At 43.1% G+C, this 18,806-nt stretch overlaps 1 protein-coding gene across 3 annotated transcripts in view; it reads left to right on the top strand.

The window, feature by feature from the left end:
- The window catches only part of XYLT1 (xylosyltransferase 1), a 152,390-nt gene that overhangs the window by 64,572 nt on the left and 69,012 nt on the right, over nt 1-18,806 (top strand). For 2 of the 3 annotated variants that reach the window (XM_090151553.1, XM_031606986.2), the window contains exon 2: nt 4,593-5,115. In XM_090151553.1, the coding sequence (XP_090007679.1) occupies nt 4,593-5,115 (523 nt within the window). Of the gene's footprint in view, nt 1-2,282; nt 4,434-4,592; nt 5,116-18,806 lie in introns of those variants that run through there. The other variant, XM_090151554.1, reaches the window with a different exon arrangement.

The following is an 18,806-nucleotide window of genomic DNA, read 5'->3' as shown; positions in this document are numbered from 1 at the left end:
TGCTTTTTATTCCGTATGCACTGATGTACATACACGCCTTCTGGTTGGCACAGCTGTTCTGCAGTTGGGCTATATTTTTAGCCCTCGCTCCTCCCAGATGCTGTCTCTGCAGAGCTTTTGTGGTCTTCTCCGTGCCCCCAGGCAGGCAGCGATTAAAGCCCAGCTTAGTTTTGTGTCTGCCTTTGAAGCGCTTGTGATACATTTGTCTTCTCAAATTCCAGCGTGTGCACTTGGAAAGGCATTTCCCAGAGGGGAGCAAAGCACTTGAAGGGAGAGAAGAGTTTTGAAGAGGTGAACCTTATGCCAGTAAATCCTCTGTTTACTTTGCTTTCTTCTCCTGAGGTTTCATCAAGGCTTTCTACCACTCTCCTATTATGTCAGATGCGATTTGTAAGAGGAGAGGCCCCACACCTCATCCTTGAAGGCTTTTTTGTGCTATGGAGGGTCTGAATGGGGCGTCAGGTGGGGGCTGAGGGCAGAGCGTTTCACCAATTTCTTACTGTGGGCATTAGAAGAATTACCGCAAAAAAAAAAAAAAGGCAAAAAGTAGTGGAAATCTTCTCTTCCCTTATCAATATGCTGTTTGTGGTACAGCACATTTCTTTGTTTCCTCTTTTTTTTTTTTTTTCCTTTTTTTCTTTTTTAACCTGAAAAGTCATTTAGTGAGAGTCAGAGAGGGAAAATTGCCAAGATACACATAGAAAGATCCCATCATGGCCTTCAGAGGCTTTGGAAAGAGTTTGATGCAGAAGATAGACTTTTTCTCATTGTTGCAGCCAGATATTTTGGCCCCGAGTTTCTGTGTGCTAGAATGCTCCAGTTGCAGACAGAAAGTGCCTTCAGCTATATTAATGATGGGAACTAACCATTCAGCATTACTGCTGAGCTGTGTCCCTGTAGCTCTCTGCACGGCTGTCATTGAAATGCAACACAAGGTTCTCATTTTCTCTTTCATACTTTTTTTCATATTCCACATATGCAACTTGTTGAAGTTGAAGGACTATAAATAGCTCAGGAGGTGTTTGGGACATAAAATTTAGACTAATGGTATTAATAGCATTTTAGATGACTGTTGTCTTTCAGCTTCATATAAGCAGGGGAGAAAAAGAAAAAAGCAGAGGAAAGGCCTCCCTGTTTACTTTCACACATCTGTACACCCAATTAACCATTGCCATCAGGGTGCTGTCTACATCGCTATCTCCTAAGTATGAAACAAATGCTGTAACACAAGAGCCACAAGACGGACCCAGCCCCATGTTGAGCAAGCACAAGTGGGTGACCTGAGCCAACCCATCCCCACAGCCAGAGGTGGCTGGCCAATGAGACAGCCTTGGGGATGTCAGATTGACCCCAGCACGGCTTTTATCTCAGCAGACACGCAGCGACTGCAGCCTCTTCTTGTGTCTCATTTCACTCGTTGTTTAACCATCCAGGTATCCCCAGCCCCAGGTAGCTCACAGTGGTTCCTGCCTCATTGCAAGGCTGAGTGCAGCTTATTGCCTTATAAAAGGGGTTGGTATGTATGCATTGGAGCATAGAGTGAGAGGGAAAGTTGAGCTCTAGCAACAGCTTAGAGAAAGTGTGTCTGCAGAGCAGTTAAGTTTTTCAGAGCTGTTTTGTGTATACAAATGCAAGATGTTTCTGTCATTGCATTAAAATAAAGCAAGTTGAAGTGTGCTACTGGCATAGCCAACCTGAGGTTCAGAAGTTGGCTGAACAAGAAAGGGAACATGGCAGCTATCAAACATCTGAAGCACTGGGCCATTGCTCAGAGCAGCAGCACCTCGGAAGAGGTGTTTTGGGTATGAAGTTAATAAGCTTCATATTTGTCTTGCTCTGTTTGCAGTCTGTTGCTGGGGTCAGGGGTCTTTTTCTTTTTGAAGATATATTGGAGATATAGGATAAGTAAAAAGAGCTGGGCTCTGAAAATAGAGGAATTGTTTTTGTTTGATCACTCATAGGAACAAGTGCTGTCTTGAAACTGTTTTTGGTGGGATTTTTTGTTGGTTTCTTTTTTGCTGCTCTTTCACTGAAATATACATTTTAAAAATCTTATCCTTAATTTAAAAAATAGAAAAAAAATTGATTTTGTGTGCTTTCTACTCTTAAAAATGAGAGACTTTTTTTTTTTTAAATGATGCGCTTTCTCAAAAATAAAAATATTTTGTTTGAAAAACAATTGGCTTGTGAAAAACCTCTGCATTCCGTTTGCAATAGCTGCTTGCAAGCTGAGATATTCGTGGAAGAGAATCACTTCGGTCACTCACAGAACCAGATCTTCTAATGAATAAACTATTCAAACATTTCTCATTGCTGAGCTGCAGAGGTCAAAGCAATACTGGCTTGCTGTGTGACCTTGGACAAGTCATTATCTCAGTCTCCTTCGTCACAGAAATCTGACTGTGAAATAGCTCTTCACAGAAGAGGTGGGAGAAACAATTAGCTAGCACTGGTGAAATGTTTGGGATGTGAGATGTGGTTGGTAGGTGCTAAGGATGGCTCCCATCAGTCATCATTAGCCACTGCTGTGATTTGGCAAGCACTGCTTTCTGGCTGCTTAGTCTAGCAGGAGTGAAAAGAGTGCTGGGCAGAAAAAAAGTCTATCAATATTTATAACCTGGTCATCAAATGCTTTAGTAACAATTCCCCTTGCTTTTGTCTGCTGTTGAGCACTTTAATAAGTGGAGATACTGCCTGTTCCATGAGTCTAAAAGAGCGTTACCTGCTAGCCTGAGGGCCAGCTTCTGCAGCTGGAGCAGAGGTTCCCATTTCATATTCATTTACACATACAGGTGCCTCTTGTTCTGGTCTTCTGTGTCTTTCCTCTAACAGATTGCTGTGCTTTCTGATGTCCCTGGGATCCCTGGGATTGTCCTCCTTTTTCTTTTCTGTCTTACAGACTTTCTCCTGTGAATGTGTTCATTCAATTTGTCAATTGCGTGCCAGCCAGGAGAGGTTTGCGGAGGTCTGAAGGGAGCCACGTAGCCAGCTCTCACCAGCGTTTGGGAGAACTCAGATGTTTTACTGTTCTTTGTACATTCTCAGAATTAATTCTGCCCTTTTGCTGAGGATTTCTTTCACGCCTGTCTGATCCCCATGAGAATATGAGCAGCTCAAGCCAGCATAAAGAGCGACAAAGGCTTAGAAGTGCTGGTGAAGGACACTTTCAGCTTCGGCCATCCTCAGCCTCTGCTGTGGCTGGGGGACATGGTGCCCACAACCCTGTGCTGTCCCACACCTCCCTTCTCTGCCATTAGCATTTCTACAGCCTTACAATGTGCCTGCCTGGCTCAGGCCTAGTCTTTTAGGGATGTGTCAGGCCCACATCTGTGTGGCTTCTGAACATCTGCAAGGAGCAGACCCCGCAGCCTCTGGGCACCGCACAGTGCACAGTGCTGCATGATGGGCAGAGAGAACTCCTGTGCTCTGGGTGGTGCCCAGTGCCTCTGCTCCTGGCACCACTGCAAGGAGCCTGGCTCCACCTTCTTTGCACCTCCCTTCAGGTGTTAATGGACACTAATGAGAGGTCCCAGAGTCATCTCTTCTCCATGCTCAGCAGCCACCGCTCTCCCAGCACTGCAGGCCCGGTCTGGCTCAGCTCCCTCAGCCTGAAGCAGGCTGGGCAGACAAACGGTCTGTGCCTGTGGCACGGCTTGCGTCCCTCTGTCTGCAGAGAGCATGCTGTGGTGCAGACCGTGGTGATGTCCAGGGGTGGGCCATGGAGGTGCCTCCCTTTTAGAGTTCTTTCAGAGTTTAATAAGCATGTTTTGGAGATGATTTGGAGGACAGCTGCAGGAGGTGGCCATACAGCAGGCTCAGGAAGCCAGGGAGCGGTGTGGCCATTGCAGGGCTGGGACGTGGGCAGTATGAGGTGGAACTTGGCTCCCAGGGAGCCCACCCACCAATACACAGCAAACAGGGGTGTTGACTGATTTCACAGTCCTTGTGTGGCCTGTTGTGCCTTCCCCAGGAGTTGTCACCAGTGTAACCTATCTGATGGCAAACAAAAATGCGACTTCTTAAAAATCTGCTATTGCAGTCAGTGCTGGGCTGAGTTTCCATGGTAACAGGTGGAGGGGGGAAATTACGAAGGCCAGCGTTATTCTGCAGCAGACAAACATTTCACCATGTCCATTCCCTCTCCTTCATATAGCATGTTTTGAACATTACAGCCCTTATGGTCAGGATTTTCATCCTAGTGTGGAGACGAGGGGTGCTTTGGTGAGGACTGGTAGTCAGGGCCTGGACCGGCCCAGGCCTTTCTGGAGAGTTTTGCCATTGATTCTAATGGTGTCAGGATGAAGTCTTCTCCAGTCAACAGCTGCTCACAAGCCTGTATACACCCCCTGCTCCATCTGAGATGGAGTCATGCCCAGCACAGAGATGAAGGGCAGAGGGTGATATGGTTGCCTGCACTGACGTTGGCAGCTCAGGTGAATTCCTCAGCCTTACCTTTCTGTTATGAACCCTAACATGGCATTTTCCAGTATGCTGGATTATAATTTATTGATATTTTCATGTATGAAATGTTTGTAATGGATGGCACGTGAGTATTGTAGTAAGAAAAATGTAATTTTTCTCCCTATTTATAGGATGGCTATTTTTCCCACCGACCGAAAGAGAAAACACGAACAGACAGCAATAATGAGAATTCAGTCCCCAAGGACTTTGAAAATATTGATAACAGTAACTTTGCTCCCAGGACTCAGAGGCAAAAACACCAGTCTGAGCTGGTGAAAAAACCCCTTAGCAAGCAAAAGGAGCATTTGAGAAAGAAACTGGAAGAAGAGAAGATAAAGGAGAACTCGCTGCTGGGGAAGAGCTCCAATGAGGTGGTGCAGTTGGGTGATAAGCCTGGAAAGAACAGCAGTGACAACAATCTGAAGGACATGCACATGTCTCCCATACAGCAACCTCTGAAAAAAACTGGGAACAGCTCTCCTGAACTGAGTTATGACCAGCCACCCAAGTGCGAGGTAACGGGCAAAGAGGCAATCTCAGCCATGTCCCGGGCAAAGTCTAAGCAGTGTCGGCAGGAGATCGCTGATGTGTACTGTCAGCACAAGCATGGAAAGCTGATGCCGGAGAAGGTGACCCGTTTCTGTACGCTGGAGGGTAAGTTGGGAGGTGGTGAAGGAGAAATAAAGCAGTGTCTTGGGAGTAGGATTGTATATGATTGAAATGGATTCCTAATGACAAGAAATGGACTTTGCTGCAGAAACATGTACTTCTTTAGTCTGTGAAAGTTGGGGAGAATCTGAGGATGTTTTAAGCAGGGAGTTATATGGGTATCGCAGGATCCTTGGTAGATTCCTGCTGAATTTCTTTTTTACTTCCCCCAGATTTTTATTGCGCTGTGTGATATGAGAATTTATCTGCTACTTTTATTTCTTTTAGTTCTTCATCTACAGATGCAGAGAAGCACAGTTGAGGTGCGTGTCTTGTTACTGAGTTGCCTGCTTTTCTGGGATCAGACAACAACTGTAGTGAATTCTGGTGTGTTCTGCTAGCCAGTAAATGAGATATACTGTTGTTACAGCCATTTTTAATGGTTCTGCAGTGGAATTCTAGCTAAGAACTAGAGCCACTAGAGCATTTTTGTATGTACAGATAACTGTAAGAAACAGAACTATTTTTTTAAGCATGAAAAAAAATCTAGTTCTGTGACTCGCTTCTGTTTTTAACGATCTTTAATCAGCTAAAGTAATTTCCAAAATTACTACTGTAGAGAGCCAGGTGCCAACTGTTGCCTAAGTCAGGCTTTGATTTGTTGCTTGTGGTTCCTGTGTGCAGTCAGATACATCAGGCGTCTCTCTGCTTGGTTTCACTTTGCATATTTCACTAGCCCATTTCTGCCTTTCAGTAAGAACGCTTCATGAGCCGCCATTTACTCAGCTGTAAACTTCCACCATAGTAAAGTGCTTGTTTTAAAAGAATGTTTAGTTTGTTTCATGAGGAATATTTACTTACCTCCTCTAATCCTGACAGCTTACCCGTTCATTGCACCATCTCAGAGCAGTGGTTACGATTGGTAGACTCAGTGCAGTACAGAGGAGAAGAAGAGGAGGATCGTGGTGCTCTTGGCTGAATTTGGAGGTTAAACTCTTTTCACAGAGAGTGGAAAAAAGGAGGTGCCCCAGAGGAACATCTCTCTCCAATAGAAGTCTAAGCTTTTAACTTAGATGTTGCATATTACCACAGTGAATGGCACCTCATTTCCCACCTCTGTGACTGTTGTGTTGTGGCTGTGGGGTTTTTTTTGTTTGTGTGTTTGTTTTACAACATATATTTTGGTGTTTTTCTTCCTTTGGTAAAATTGGTAAAATGCATGGTAAAATTCAAAATCTTTACACTGTGGGCTGATATTGGAGATTAAGAATTAAAGGAGCAAGTAGAAGATGTAGTGTTCAGTGTGAATTGAATGGGAAGAGAGACAGGGAAGGCAGAACAAGTTGTAGGGAGAGTAAAACCAGAACAGCAGAAAGGTAAGAATTCAGCAAAATCAGGCATTGATGGCGGTCTCAGCATCACTGAGTTCCCCTCCAAAGATGTAGTGAAATGGAGTCATTGTCCAGTATGCTTTTATTTTAAAATACACATGAATTTATTAGCATCTCATGAGCTTAGGGGATATGCCACATTAAAATGTTAAGTGTAAAAAGTCTGTGGGTACAGTTTTTTGGGTTAACAGTGATTAAGTTTCATTCAAATTTTTATTTTAGGCAGTGAGGCCTGTTTAAGAAGTATGATTTGGGAATGTATTAACTTATCCAGATGGATCTTTGTGGAAAATGTTGACTTTTCTTTGCCTCAGGGTTATTTCCTGCTGCCCATGCTGACAGCTGAAGTTTACTGCTTCAACAGCCAGATTTCATTGGCAGAAAAGTCTGTACATCCTGTGTTACATATAAGGTGCTCTGGAGCAGACTTGGGAGCTCTGCTGTGGGGAAGTGATAAAGCAGCAGCATATTGAGTGGGACATGAATTGCTTATGCAAGTGGTGCCAGTGCACAGGCAGGCTGGGACCTCAGAGCTATGGAAGAGATCCAGGCTTAGTAGTGACTTCTGAAACATCTGAATACGGGGTTATTAAGATAGACGTGTAGGAACACCTGAATTGAAGGTGCCCAGTAGATGTTAGAGTACTCCTCAGGACTGGTACCTGTTCAGCCATTAATCTCCTTCTATTATGATACCACTTGATTGATCTGTTAAATTTTACAGCCCTGTTAAAGATCCATAGATTGAGTTCTGTTTTGTGGTCTCAGACCTTTCCTGCTGCTGCTGTTAGCCACATCCTTGGTCAAAGGTGTCTTCATCAGGTCCAGATATGCCTGAAAGGCATTGATCTTCATTAGAAGAGGTTTGTGAAGCACTGGCTATCAACTTTTGGGAACATAAGACACCCTGTTTCAAGATTGCTGGCGGGGGAGAGGTCTGTTTAGACGTTTTGCCAGTTTATGCATCAAGAAAGCTATATGCTGTTTGTCAGCAAAAGTCAGACATCCAGGCACTTGTTAGTCTTTATTTTTAGCATGCAAGCACTATCCCTTTCAGTTTGGTTTGAAAAAAGATTTCCTGTCCGTTTTCAGCAGAGCTGTAAAGTTTAAATATTTATGCATTGTAGAAGCACATTCATCCATTATCTCTGTGTATAAACGTGTTCCCAGTGCTACAGTTTCCATTGAGATGTCATCCAACGTTTAATCCCGTTGGATCCTGTCTTGGTTGATCAAAGCCACAAAGTTGTTCAGCATAGCTATCAATCACGGACATGACTCCATCCAGCTGGATTGTCATAAATGTTAAGCGGTACATTCACTTGAATCGTTATCAGCAGGAACAGGATCTTACAGGCTCATTGTTTTTTTCTTTCAAATACTTTATTTCCACTGGTAATAAGCAAAAAAAATTGAATGTAACCATCTTCAGCGTATAAGAAGGGATTGTTAACGCCAGTAGCATATTGTTTGCCACCTGTATGAAATACAGCATTGTTTCCATGAGAACAGGAGCAGACAGGCTATACTCCCTCTGAGGACATTGCAGAGTGTCTGCCTTGCAACGGGACAGGGCCTGGAACAGGAGAAGTTGCCTGCCTTGCTCAGAATGTGAGTAAGCATTGGCTAATGAGCCCAGCCTGAAAACAGGACACCAGTGTTTTGGACCAGGAAGCTGATGTCACAGGCTTTGGGTGCAGCCTTATCTGAAGTCAAAGCTAAGATCAGGGCAGCAGACAGCTTGTAAGTCACTTGGTTTTGAAGGGAGTGTTTGGAGCTGGTAGAAGTGTGTTTTGAGGGGAAATACTGTCAGTGAAGGTAAGGGGGGGGGAAAGTAAGTCTGACACCATCCCTCTGGGGAGTTCAGTTCTTTTCAGATGCGATGCAGAGATCAGCAGCCTGCAGATAGCAGGGCTGGCTGCTTCCTTGCTGGGCCCATCTCCAGCCATGCAGGCACTGACTCCCCAGGTGAGCTGGACTCAGTTCTGCTCAGCAAAGCTGGGCCTGGATGAGCTGTCTCCTTTCCTGTCCATGGCTCTCCTCTAGGGCAGATGCACTGGTAAGAAGTGAAAGTTGAAATGTGAACTCTTGGCTTTAAAATAATCTAATCTTAAACCTCTTTGGCAAAGCACAAGTGATCTGTGTCACATTATTCCCCAGCAGAGTCCTTTATTCCCATGGGAAGGGTGCAGTTTAGGATGGCCATGGTGACCCTATGTGACTAAAAATTTGAGCAGCAATAAATTACAATTCCACAATTCCACAGAGAGGTGTGTATCAAGCTGGGACTTTTCCTTGCTGATCTTCCTTCTGCAATTAAAGTAGCCCAACTTCAGGCCTGCTAGCTGCATCAGTCCCTGAATTCTCTGCTTTTCACTCTGATGTGGATTATGACAGCCCTGAGTCCCTTGGCCTGCAAGTTAGCTGGATGTGCAGTTCTCCTCAGTGATTGGTACTGGGTCTGTGAGTCATCAGATGTGGTGCCGAGTGGTTTCTGCATCAGCCCTCCTGTGGGCCAGCTTCTACAGGCTGCTACAGTCCAGGGGAGACTCTGCCCTAATCCTTATTGTTAATTATCCATCTGGGTTTGTGCTTGACCCAGATCTGTGGCCCTAGATAGACAAAAATAAGTAACAGTTTCTGTGAGAGGTTTTTTCTAAGATGTTCTGGCAAAAGAAAAGTCCCCAGAAAAACTGCCTCAGGTGAGCCCGATTTATTTTCTGTTGACTCTACTGTAGTCTTAGCAGTTTTCTGCTACTTTCATCCCTATGGGGTAAACCCAACTCATAAATAAAGTAGAAAAATAATCAAGCTACTCTGTTTCCACATAATTCATCAGCACTGAAAAAGTTATTTGCAGATCAGACTGCTTTCCCTTGAGTTTCTTAGTGATAATACTGCACTGGCACACTGAGGCAAGAGATTGGAATTTCTCACGTGCTGCTGAGGAGATTGTTCCATTTCATTTTAGAAAACACCGCCTTCTTTCAGTTTTCAAGCCATGAGAAAAGGGCTCTGGAGCTCTGTTTACTGTATGATATGCACAGGTAGTAGCAGTCTGTATGCCTGCAGTGTGTGTAGCTGAACACTTCAAAGCATTTGGCAGGAGGAGGTTGATTTGCAGGAAGAGAGGGGATAAGCCTCACAAGTGCCAAATACTCATGAGGTGGAGCAGAGCAGTTCTTCAAAGCACGGAAATGAGAGAATCCTCTGTATAATTTTAGAAGAATGGGAGCTTCAACTAAGCAAATATTAAATTTCACCCTCTGTATATGCATGGGTAAGCACACAGTGACATGTAAATGTATGCCTTTGTTTAGCTCTCACAATTTTGGCATTGCGTTTTTGCACTCGCTGGGTTTGATATAAAGGTGACTGGACCCCAAATTTATCTTTTTTCTCCTGGTTTCAGGATTGCCAGTGACAGTGGCTGCTGCTTTCCTGCACCTCTAATCTGTCAGTGTGACAAAATGACTGTGATGAGCTATGCACGGTTTAAGGAGCATATAAGAGCCACTGCACATACAGCCCAGACAGCGTTTTAATTTGCTGCACCATAGATGACTCTGGTTGCAATAAATTTACTGTGAGTAGACTAATTGCAAAATAACACTAATTGAGTAGTTATCAGCGAACAACATCCTGTGGAACAAAACTGCTCACAATTAATAGCATTTAAGCCATGTGCCGTTATTCTGCAGTACACCAAGATGTAATTACACCACGTACAGAGATTGTGTTCTCTTCTGGAAACCATGTTCCAGCACTTCTTTTGTTCTAAAAGGCAGTTTCAAGATTCAGTGCTTGAATTTTAGGTGAAGTGAGTTTCTAAAATGTGGTGTGCCTCCCTTATGCCCTTAGCTATGTGTGAAGCAGAGCCAACAATACCAAAATCAGTGAAGCCATGACACTGTAAGGAGGAAAAAAAAGGTATCAGCAGTAATGCACAGTAGTAGTGATTCTCAAGTTAACTTTTTTATGGCCACGTGTGCATGTTTTGACAGATAAAATTAGAATATGACAGAATAATGGAAAGACACTTAGTTCTTTTGGCTGAAAATGGACCCTACCTCATTGTATGGATGGAGACCAGAGAATAGCCTATGTGCCAAAAGTACATGTATATGCCAGGACCCAAAGTGCAGAGAAGCTGCTGCCACTTGTACTGGATTTTCAGCCAGGCATCAGATGGAAGGGCTGTGTTTTTATTGTGTGCCTGGAGCACTTGGTCATTGGAATAGAAAGGCAATGCTTCCTCGATGCAAAAGCTGCCCAAACACTTCTCGTTGCTCATGGAAGGGATGTTCCTGGGAAAGGGAACCAAATTAATGGTTTATCCTCAGAAGCTGAATCTGGCCAGTGAGTCAGAAATTGGACATCTTTCTTTGTAGATGGAAAGTCCACACATCTTGTAACGGAGATGAACAGGGCAGCAAACTTGAGGGCAGACAAGTGTTGGCAAATGGCATCTTAAGAAAATGCTGAGAGCAGTGCACAGCACAAGAAATGAAGGGCAGGAAGTCTGAAAAATTTGCGACCAGCAGCCCTAGTTGTCACCAAATTGCTGTTCTGGAAAATGCTGTCATTTTAGGGAGCATTACAGGGGCAGCTGGGAAGGTGTGGGAGCAGCTAATGGCCAAGTGGGCAGCAGGGGCTCAGTGAACACTTCGATAAAGATTACTGTGTGTGTACAGCAATGAAAGCAAAGTGCTTGAGCAGTGGCTAATGCTCCCATGATCCTGCAGGGTGCATAGTTGGAGTGGTGGGGATGAGATGGATATGATTGAAGCAAAAGGAGGTTGTTACTGGGAGCTGGTAGGGTTTTAAATAAAAAATATAGTCAGAAAATATGTTTAAAAAGTGTTTTGTGGTAGGAAAACTCAAGCCATACCAGCAGTTTTGCTTATTTTTGTGTAAAATAGGTGTTGGGCTTTTGATGTGGACTCATTGCAGTGATTCAGTAGATGAGTGTTTAAGTGAAAGCATTGCATCTAAATTCTCCTGGTTTTATTCAGTGCTGAGCAGGAAGCTGTGCAGTATGAAGCACAGTACTATTGAATCCAGCTTAAATTGAGGTTGTGTGAGCAGCGTCAGTGTTAGTTCTTCCCTCATCTTTGCAACCGTAACAAAACTGTTGGAGTGTCTCTAGTATGCATTAAATGTTAATGGGCAACAGCAACTTTCAAATTTGCTTTCAGTGTTGTGTCTACAATGTCACCAAAGGTAGAAGGAGATTGCTGGGGCTGAGTCACTACCAATTCAGCTCTGCATTTCTAACATTCGCATGTCTCTAAGCGTGGGAAAGAAATACTGGTTTTCACGGGAACCTCCATCTGATGAGCTGTTGCTTTGAGGAGAGGGGACTGCTGTGTCCCAGCAATCCCATGTTAGCTGCAGCTCGGGGCAACCACTGATTTGAAGACAATGACATAATCTGCATTGCTTCTAAAATAATTCGGGGGGGGGAGGGGGGGAGAGGGGGAACTTTTACATTTAATTTCCTCCGCTGAGCTGATCTAGAGAATTTTCCTGTTTTGTAGCTGCTTGGAATACGTGCCTTAACTGTTTGCTCCAGAATTTGGTATACAGTTAAAGGGAATATGCTCTGCTTCAGGCACGTTTTCAGATGGGTACACGTATTTGGTATACTCAGGGAATCACTGAGCCTTATGAGACCAGAGGCTGTTTTGCAGTGTCTTTCCTTGGGAATGAGGAGGAGTTGCTGAAGGGATCTACCCTGAATTAAAATGCCAGCAGTCTAGGCATGAAGCCAGTCTTATAGGACATTAATGCTATTTTAAGAAAACCACGATTTAGTTGTTTCTGTGCAAGCATTTCTTACACAGAAGGTAGTTTTAAAACATCAGTCTTTATTCTCCCTGAGTAATCAAGACTGGTATAGAAAAAGTGAATAACAAGAGACTGTAGCAGTGCAACCTCAGATAAGATTTTGAAATTGCTCCATGTGTATTTAGTCTTCCAGATAAATGCTTGTCTTTGGTTGTTCAGGAGCTTGTTAGATGTGAATAGCCCTGATTCCCTCACTCTCTGCTTTACTATCCATGATAAGTCACTGATTTATCATTCAGTTGTGTCTAAGAAGTCATTCCTGATTGGCACCTGCATAAGGAAGAGTAGTGCTCCCAGCTTCCAGTATCTGCTTTAATGCATGTGCAACTCCAGTATGTTCTATTTACAGTCTTACAAACTGTTCCTGGCAAGATCGTGGGTTCCAAGTCCTGGCCCTACTGAGAAGTCCGTGGCAGAATTCCATTGTTTTCCTCCTCTGATTTTCTCACCAGCCTCCAGGGAGGCCAAGGAATTTTTCAGTTCCCTCCCCCAGAGCTCACTGGGGCCAGATCCTAACAACCAGTTCTTGTGGTGGGTGCTCGCCATCCCTCCAATGGATGTCAGCAAGGACATAAGGATGGTGAGAGCTCATGGGAAGCCTCACTGCTGAGCAAGGCAGCTCTGCAAGTAACTAATTCTAACAGTAATTGCTTGTATCATCCTCATTGCTGCAAGGTGATTGCTTCTGTTTTCTGGAGACTTGCTTGCCCAAACTGAGGGCAAAGTGTTTTGTTGAAGTCTTGATTCATTTGTGTAACTCATCAGAATGTTAGAGAAACACTTTGCCAGTGAGAATGCACCCTTCTGTTCTAAATTGCAGCTGAAGCACTGCTCTTGCTGCTTACTCATCTGTGCTTTTAATTGGAAATTAAGGCTTCCAGCCAGCCACTAGCTACTACTATGCAGCAGAATATTTTCAACTGCTTTTAGACTGAAATCTTCTGTGTATGTTGTGTATTACTGTGCTGCATAATATTGGTGAGCTTGACAGTAGCATGACTAAACAGAACTGAACATTTCCATGTTCTCCATCTATTTGTGAGCTGTGATTCATTCTGGGTAATTCACTGAATGGTAGGCAGGAAAAAGGAATTTTAAAGGAGGAATTCACTGCAGTGCATGTTGTATCTGTTTGTATTTTTTCTTTTGCATGGACTCTAGATGCTCTGAAATAATTTGAAATAATTTCTCATTAATTGCACATCTGTAAGTCTGTGAACATCTTTGAAGATCTGAACCAAAGTCATTCCCTTTGTCTGAGGAGGAGTCATCTTTGATCACTTGCTTGAGAGCATGGTAAGGATTACTCCCTTACAAAAGGGAGAGCTGGGCAGGAGAGCCAAGCCTGGCTCATTTGCCCACCTTGCCAGCCAGCATAAGCAAACAGCTAATGAGAGCTGAGGCAGCTGCTGAGATTAATTGGGAATAACAAGACTTCTGTGTAGCACATGCTGGGTTTGCCAAGCCGCAGCAGAGGGAGGCTGTGTGGAACTGAGGTGTATTTTTGCATAACTCTACTGTTTCCTGCCAGGAGATGAAGACAAACCCAAGATTCCCATGAAATATTAAAAGCAAGTTGTGTTAGTAGTATAGCTGATGTACATTGCACTAGCTTTGATGACAGTGTCTTCAGTAACTAAAACCTGCTCCAGTATTTGCTTCTTAAAAAATTTTGCCACTTAAAAAACCACTCTTTTGAACTTTGTTCCATGAATTGCAGGTGGATTTTTCAAAGTCGTGATGTTGTCTTCTCTCCTTACGCAGCAGTCCAGAAAATAAGGATTCACTTCTGTTTGGGATGCCAGTAGCTTTATGCATCTATGTTTGAGGTAGCAGCAAAATGACGTATCTCAGAAGGAGACTTCTGTTCCAGTCTGTTTTCTGCTGGCCTGTTGTTCATTAGCTAATGCCAGAACAAAAGGTATTGTCTCTAATGAAGCGCAGCACCTCTGACCACTCAGATGTCAAAGTTGCCCATGCACACACACCCGCAATTAGAAGTAGAGCAACCAGTCTTGGTTGCATTCCATAAGTTATTCCATCGTAGCGCGATTTTGCTTTTTATGTTAGTTTATGCTCTGCTTCAAGAGTGTGAATGAGTAGTCCCGAATCTTTTGCATTTCTGGGAAAAATCCAGCTGCTTTATTTAGGTTTCTGCTCAAGAGAGATGCTGCAGAGGGGCTTCAGACACTTCTGGCATTGTTCACCTAGCCAGGAGAAATGAACTGTACTCAGCCTGATCCACTTCTGAATGTCCTTCATGAGAAATCCGGTTAGATTTAGCTCGGTCCTTTACAACAAACAGGCCAAAGTTCACAACGGAAATTCACACATTTTTATTTCTCTCCATCATTTATAGCCATTTGTGGGCATAATTTGCCAAAGTTAAGACAGGTACATCGTGTCTTTTTGTTTCCTTTCTATCGCTGCAGATTATAAAAATAAGAGAAGAAATGAGAGAGAAATGAGAGTCCCCCATTGCAAGCCTGAAAGGACTCAGAGAGTTACAGTAGAATTCACCCAAGCAGAAATCTCATTTAAGAGGAAAAAAAAGAGGTTCTCTTGTTCTCGCTATGATGAAAGAATATATTTTTCAGAGTCTATTTATTAGATTGTCACCTGAGGATACGATTACTCACAGAAGTCATTAAGGAGCTCCTGACTAAAGAGTGAGAGCAAAGCATGCTGCTTTGCCGTATCATAACCCATCGTATAAGCACTGACTAGCACTTTGGGAGCTTGGATTTACCCCCTTGATACCTTACAGGCTTATTGGGACACCCTGGGCGAGTTACACCATGTACAGACCAGGGATAAAAGGTGCTTAAATCCATCGCAAAGTATGTAGAGGAAAATATGATGTGCAGTGGTATTGTTGTTAGCTTCCTATTTAGGTGGATTTTAACATCTGATTATCAAAAGAGTTGGAGTTAATTGTGTTACAGAATAATAAGTTTTTTTTGAGGCTTCAGCAATGTCCAAATGTGAGATCGGAGCAGAATTCTGCTGCACTACTTCTCTGCTTTTATCTGCCCAGCCCAGCACCTTTGCCCTGTTGCAGGAGCTGCAGGGGATGCCTGGTGGCTGTAAGGTGTGCAAGTTGTGCCATGCATCGATTGATTGCTTCTGCATCAGAGACCTGGGAGAGGCACAACCTCTCAATTTGGTAGCTGTTAACGTGTCTGATATTTGTGCACCAAAACAAATCCATTCACTTTGTTTCAGGATGCCTAGGATGGGAGTTGTGTTTTTAATTATCATATATTTCAAAGACCGCCCCGGGCTGTGTTTGGTTTCCATAGAAATTTTCCTAAGGTAAAATGACTAAACCGTAATTTTTCATTTTGAATCAGCTATCCATGAAAGATTGGATTTAGGTCAGAATTTATTACCCTACGGAACTGAAGCCAATATTTAACATAATGTCAGCTATCTTGATTTTAGAGAATTTTAATGGCCGTGCAATTTTATTCAATGATGAAGTTATTTCAGTTGTGTCCTATATGTCTAGGCAATTTGATGTACCAAGCCTTGAGATGGAAATTGGATAAACATGGAAAATGGTGATTGATTGGCAGAAGGTTGCAATAATGTCTGCCTTGATATACCTTTTATTGTTAAATTATTTATCTAATGCAATCTCCAACACTTTTAGGAGTCTTTAAGTTGGCATTAAATCGATGTTTAAATCTTCACAGTCAGAAAGGCCTCATAACTCATACTGATAAATATCTTCTAACATGTCAGGAGGAATAATGATCCATCTTAATATCTGAAAGTAGGAAAGATATTATTCTTTGTATTTGCTATGAATCCCCATAGAAGGATTGAGCCATAAGCCAGAAGAATTAAGATTAGAAGGCAGAAATATTAGAAAGAAACAAAATATGGCAGTAGTTTGTCTGGGGAGTTGAGGGTGAGCTGTTTTGCTTGGATGCTACTAAGAATGTTCTCAGTGAGCAGCCTAGGGCTGGCTGGCCTGGTTGCAGGGGGACCCACGTGTTCCCTCAGGGCACTGCTGGCTGCTCCTCCTTGTATTGCTGGAGGACATGGGTTTCTTGGGCTGCCCATATGTGCTGAGTCCTTCTCACATCCCAGAGCTGCTCTGAAGGGATTCATACCCAGTGTAAAAATAAGCAGGGGATCAATGGAGGGGAGGGAAGCACTTGGTCTTGTGAGAACTGGAAACTAAACCAGAGGATAGCATCTGGATTCTTCCTTTGATGGATAAGACTGGGAAAAGAAATGAAATCCTCATTCAGGTGATAACTGAACCTAGAGGAGAGTGAATGAACAGTGCAAGTTCCTTTCCTTTCTTAAGGAAGGACATGTTGTTGAACACTAATGCTGCAATTTTCTTTGAATAATAGAAAGCCTTTTGGGTTTGGACATGGAGGTGGAAAATACTATCATACAGGGAAATGGCATGTCCAAGTGGGTTTGCATCTTTAAGCAATATGAATTTATTTCAACTTAATCTAAAGCTATCCATCTGCAATAGCATGAAGTTGCACTAAAAATACCTCTGAATCCGAGTTTGTCCAGAATTCAGGCAAAAAAGGAAAACCATCAGTCATCCCTGAGTACGTTTCAAAGCTAAGAAGACATATTTCATCACTTGCATAAATCTTGAGTAGAAATAATTGTCATTTGACAATTTCCATTATCTTAGTTGAAAACTGAAAGTGATAACCTGGAGCTGGTCTAAATCGGTGCAGCCTCATTTTGGTGAAGCACTGAACCTCACCAGCATGGCAGCTTTTCTGAAATACCTTCCTGTTCCTTTCAAACGGCGTTTGCCATTCAGCAAATTTTACATTTCTACAGATTAATTGGATAAAGCCAGACTGGAAATAGCACAGTGCTGTGCAGTAGGCATTTTGCATCCCCACAACTTCAGGCTTTGAAAGAACAGTTACCTCAGCGGGTTGGGCTCCCTACCTGGGCTTGTTTATTGCTTTGAACATCCAGACATACTTTTATGACTCATAATCATCCATAAAGAAATTTAACTGTTATTTAAAATGCTCTGTTGGGAAGGCGCAGTAGCTATTAATTAATTATGCATCAGTAAAGCAACAAAAAGGCAGGCAAAGAAGCAGTTAGAAGTGTTGGCTGGGTCTTTGCTGCCTTCAGAGCTGGATTTATGTCTCGGCTCCCCAGGGTTAGCTCACTGGTGAGCACTGGGGCTCTTCCCTTCATACTCCAGGCACTTTCCTTATAAAATACTGAATGATGCACAAATATATTCATTAATTAAAAGTAGATCTGAATGTGTCTGATACAGAAGTCTTGCTGGTACACTGGTGTGGGTTAGGAGGTACAACCAACTCCTAACGTGAGCGCGGTGCCAGAAACCAGGAGAGGAGAACACAAACACTCCACAGTGTCTTTGAAATGCAGAAGACTGAAGACCTGAGAAGAGTAAAAACGTCCACCCTAAGCCCCCTATGAACTGCTGTTATATACTGCTAAGTAGAATTAGCAACTGAAGTGTGTGCTTCAACTAACAAGGTTCATAAACATCGGTTTCACCATGGCATCACTGTACCGGTCAGGTTTAAGGCCATGGAAGTCAGCACAGAGCTGTGTGTAAGCAGGATTACAGTCAGACCAGGTTACAGAGGCAGGAGGAGCAGACTGGAGATTGCCAGCACCCACTGCTGGTCCAACTTGAGCTGCACTTTGTGGTATTTGGTTCCCATTTGACTTCCATGCTGATTACCATCCTTGCAGCATGTCTTGTTTTTGTGCAGTAATTGGTAATCTGGAAAATTTGTGCGTGCAAAGATTGGTGTGCAAGATTTAATATTGGTTCCTGCTGTCATGCTGACAATGAATTAGCATTTTGGACTCTGTAATATGTTCTCAGCAGGCACATGTAATTAAAGTGAGCACACGTTGGGTTTCATATTAACAATCAAACCACCTTTGGCAAAAGGTCTCTGTTCCTTTGGGATTATACACTAAGGCAATGTAATTGTGGGGTCAGGTGTAATCGTTATTTTACAAAATTTTTACATCCGTGTATTAACCCTTTCCACAGCGGTTGACTTTTGGATTTAAGGAGTGATTTTGTTCGAATGAAAGAGCTGCCAGCAGACAAACATCCTCATTTCAGATCTTTTCAGCTCTGTGAATATTCTGCTCTTGAACATCAAGCATTTGGTCATAATGTGTTGAATTAGTTTCCAGAAATTTCAGAAATTGAAATTGGTTTTGCATTGATGGTACTTCGTGTGATGGAGAAGTAGTGACATTTGAAAGAAATTGCCCCTCAGTTGCATTCAGTTCTTTTAGCTAAAATGGGGAATTGTTAAGGGAACTCAAAGTTGATCTGCATTTATATACATGAAGAATTGTTCAGAGCTGAAACATGAGTCAACTGAGCAGAATGTGGCTCAGATGTGCTGATTCTCTTTTGATACTGATTTAATGCTGTCAATTTGCCATTGA

The sequence above is a fragment of the Phasianus colchicus genome, chromosome 16 (assembly GCF_987193195.1).
Source record: "Phasianus colchicus chromosome 16, bPhaCol1.hap1.1, whole genome shotgun sequence".
Taxonomy (NCBI): Eukaryota; Metazoa; Chordata; class Aves; order Galliformes; family Phasianidae; genus Phasianus; species Phasianus colchicus.
The sequence above is the reverse complement of the archived record's forward strand: the minus strand, read 5'-3'. Positions and strand labels throughout refer to the sequence as shown.